This window comes from Tigriopus californicus, chromosome 1 (genome assembly GCF_007210705.1).
Source record: "Tigriopus californicus strain San Diego chromosome 1, Tcal_SD_v2.1, whole genome shotgun sequence".
Lineage (NCBI taxonomy): Eukaryota > Metazoa > Arthropoda > Copepoda > Harpacticoida > Harpacticidae > Tigriopus > Tigriopus californicus.
In genome coordinates this window covers 7,350,874-7,354,661 of record NC_081440.1, presented here as the reverse complement: position 1 = coordinate 7,354,661, position 3,788 = coordinate 7,350,874, and the positions used below count along the sequence as shown (strand labels likewise).

General features: G+C 47.1%; 1 protein-coding gene across 1 annotated transcript in view; it reads right to left on the bottom strand.

Annotated features, from left to right (window-relative positions):
- LOC131889048 (dolichyl-diphosphooligosaccharide--protein glycosyltransferase subunit STT3B-like) overlaps positions 1-1,849 on the bottom strand; it is a gene marked incomplete in the record, with an annotated part of 4,180 nt that extends 2,331 nt beyond the window's left edge. The window contains 4 exon segments of the mRNA XM_059238041.1: positions 1-154; positions 229-671; positions 741-959; positions 1,427-1,849. Of these exon segments, the coding sequence (XP_059094024.1) occupies positions 1-154; positions 229-671; positions 741-959; positions 1,427-1,593 (983 nt within the window).
- Between the last annotated feature and the right edge of the window lie 1,939 nt (positions 1,850-3,788).

Here is a 3,788-nt window from a genome sequence, read left to right as displayed (position 1 = left end):
ATCACGCCCATCCAGGTCAAACCCACAACAGTGCTGAACACCACGGCGGCTGCCACCGAAGCCGTGAGGAAAAAAAAGTACTTGAATTCACTCTTAGAGAGGAACGTGTGCAGATATTTCAATAATGCCACCGCTTGGAGGAGGGCAAATACGCCTGGAAAAGCAGATACGAAATGGGTTTGGGATGGTTTTCTAGACTCGGAAATTCGGAAATGTACCACCACTCACCGGCTGCGGCCATGTGCTCGGATGTCTTCACGGGCTGGAATCCCACGAAGGGGATTTGCATGGAGCAGATCAGACCCACGATGAAGAAAGTGTTGTAAGCCACATAGATGCGTTGCGAGAACCGATTCATGAGAATGAGCACGAACACGTGAAGGGGGATCAGGTTGATGATGAACACATAACCTCCCCAAGCCGAGACCATATAAAAGTAAACCAACGCGCACCACGTGGCCCAGAACACCGAGCCCGTCTTGACGGCCTTGATCCACAGATAGTAGGTGAACATGAGGGCGAAGATGGCGATACCTTCATTGTCGTAGCTACCAGCCACCGAGCGGGAAATGTAGCCGGGCACGATGGCAATGAAACATGCGGCGAATAGCCCTGCACCTTGAGACCACAACTCCTTGGTCAAGAGGTAGGTGGATATCGCCGTCAAGCCGCTAATAACAAGATAAGCTGGATTAGAGTGAGCCCAAAAGCAACTCGGAATCAAGGATGGCCCAAGTTACCTAAACAAAGGTGCCAAAAACACGCAGACATCGCGAATGTTGGTGGGAATGTTCAAGAGCGAGAGCACGTAATGGATCGAACCGGACGTGATCATCAATCCGGGGTAGACCGTGCCGCCCACGATCCGTCCCAAGGGATACCATGCGCGCTCATCGAACCAATTCAGGAAATCATAAAAGCCGTGTTTGACCATGTAGGCCGTGGAACGATAATTGAACCTGTAACATTGAAAGACAGTCATAATCCAGGGTTGGGTTTGGACTTTCAAATGGGCATGGACATCATATCCCGAGAGATGGCGGAGTGACCACTGGAGTGCAATGACCGGCGGACCATACACTGGGTTGGTTTGGCGATTGCAAAGAAAAAACATCATGAAAGTAATTTCCTTGGAAACTTGGCTAAAAAATCTTGAATGGGCCGGCCCCATTCTGTTTCCCGTTGTTGTCATCCGAGCCAAGGCAATAAATACGCCATCAAAACGTCGGTGTCCGAGACAGCCCGAAGTCGCGTTTTGGATTGTCATCCCTCAACCTAGTTTGAGGTTCGTCATCATTCGTACTGAATTGTACTTGGGTCCCGGATGCCGAGGATCTCGGACAACTGACTGGTCAGCCAATGATCCGGTTCCTGCCTTCTGGCTCGAGTGGGTCAGTTGTGCAATGGCGTGACTGGACTGACTCACCATGGATCAAACTCGTGAATGATGGACTCGAATCGAATGACGGCGAACAATCGCGAGGCGAAGCCCACGATCCAGGCCAGGGCCAACACCACAAACACGATCAGGGACTTGGTCCCGGCCGGGTTGAAGAACCCCGTGTTCTGACCCATCATGTCCGTGAGCGCCATACCACACCCGCCCACCGAAGGCCGACCAAGGAAACGCGAGGGCTCACACCGGATCACCGCACAAGGACCGCCTTCAAGCACAGGGGCGGGCCAATGGATCCAGGACCAGGTGCCGGAACTGCGAGCATTCACGGAACTCGTCTGGACAGCGGATGTCGGTGTCGGTATTGATCCGGGAAGACGGGCGAGGGGATAGATGTGGATCCAGGGGCAACGTGTGTCTGTCTGTCTGCCTGCGTGCCTGCGTGCCTGCGTGGACTCCCTCAGCAGCTCGATCTCTCTCCCTTCTTGGCCATCAGATCGGGTTGGGACTGGGCTTGGGACTCAGGGGCCAAGGGGGCGCCCAACACACACCGGAACGGCCAGGGCCAGGGACTACTTGTGGCACCAGCACTTGCCCAAGTTTGAGGGGTAAAAAGGCCAGGAAGGTACGTCCATTCGGTCCAACAGAGTGACCATCTCATCTTGACTAGGGTGACCAAATGGTTTGCCTTTCAAAGAGTCATGTCAACGACCCGGAGGCACTGTTAGTTAAAGGAGGTCCACCCCAGCTTCAAAGCGATGAAAATAAAGAACTCAATTGAGACCTTGAAAATGTAGTGTTAGCTTATTAGTATGTGCCCCGAAACTGGTATTTTCTACATCGGAGTAATTAGGACCAAAGCGTAATGTGTGAAACACCATTGACAATAATTGGTTTAGAAAAGAAAAATCAAAATGGGTTGGAAACATTTCAATACATGTCGGGAATCAGAATGCCTAACAGGGCTGAAAAAGAAGTAAAAGCAAAAAAAAAACATGCCCAGTTTTCCATATGAAAAAAATGAGCCAGGTTTGGTCACCATGCTCCATACATCACCACGTCAGTGGATCTTACAATCAGGGTTTGGAAATTGTTAAAAGAAAAACCTACTAATTTTCTCTAACTCTCACCATTATATGGCACAATATTTTAGCATCAACTCCAAATCACATCAATACTAATCGCCAAAAGTGGCTTGTTATAGTTACCACTCACTTTTAACCCAGGAGTACTTCAACCAAGTACAAGCAAGCTGAAAAAAGCGTAAAATATTGAACGAGAATTATATGTTTATTTTTGGGCTTTCCCTAGGAGCAATTTTGTGATTCATTCCCAATATGGCACCTTGAATCAACTTCAGTTGAATTATGTTTTTGATTACCCTTCCAAATGAAAACGACGATGATAAATACGAAAAATTAAGCATTTCAACAAATAATGCACAAGCTTTGTCAACCAATCAAGATTCATTTTCAAGACAATGTTTGGTATTGAATTGGACATTGACAGGCGAATATCGAGGCGCTCACAAACTGTCCAAGAAATATATTAAAAAATATTCGCGGAAAATAGGGCCTAACAGGACAAATTCTGGCGACGCTGAGCCGGGTGTGATCGGCTAGCTTAAGTTAGCTTAGAGCCGCGTCAGCGTTTTGAGCTTGGAGGTAAGGAAGATTCATTGCCGCTTCTTGACTGGGAACACGGAACCAATGCCTTACTGACATGCCATGCCATTCGTAGTCTCTGCCTTCGATAGCTCAACCCCGCAACTCTAGTGCCACGGGTTTAAGTAACCGAAACTGAAGCTCAAATAAAAAGCTCGAATTCGTTGTCAAGCGCTGGAATCAACTGCTGTACGGCCAAGGCGAAACTGAAGCTCAAATAAAAAGCTCGAATTCGTTGTCAAGCGCTGGAATCAACGCTGATATGAGAATATTCGACATAAAAGTCCATCTCATTTTTCACATTTATTAAGAATACATGAATGGATCTTCGTTCGCCATGATCCGGCGACAAATTCATGAATATAAAAATTATAATCACTAGGATGGTAAAGTATCCAGTTACCAACAATGCCGAGCAAATGATAAATAGTATAAAAATAGATTCACATTCTTCAGGTCCCTTGTGAAAATCTGTGAAGCAAAATCAACGACTTCATAAACCTGCAAAGTGTTGGGAAGCCTTTTTATAAGATTAAAAGGAAGATTAATAGGGAAAAAAGTCACCCTGTCACAATTTGAGAGTCGACCCGGGTCGAAGTTCCAGACACCGGTAGATTGATGACAGAACCCCAAGTGACCTGTCTGTATGTGAAAAGCAACCCAACAACGGTTTCAAATATTAAACATGATATAATAAAACCTCTTTACAGCTGTCACCCACTCTTTTT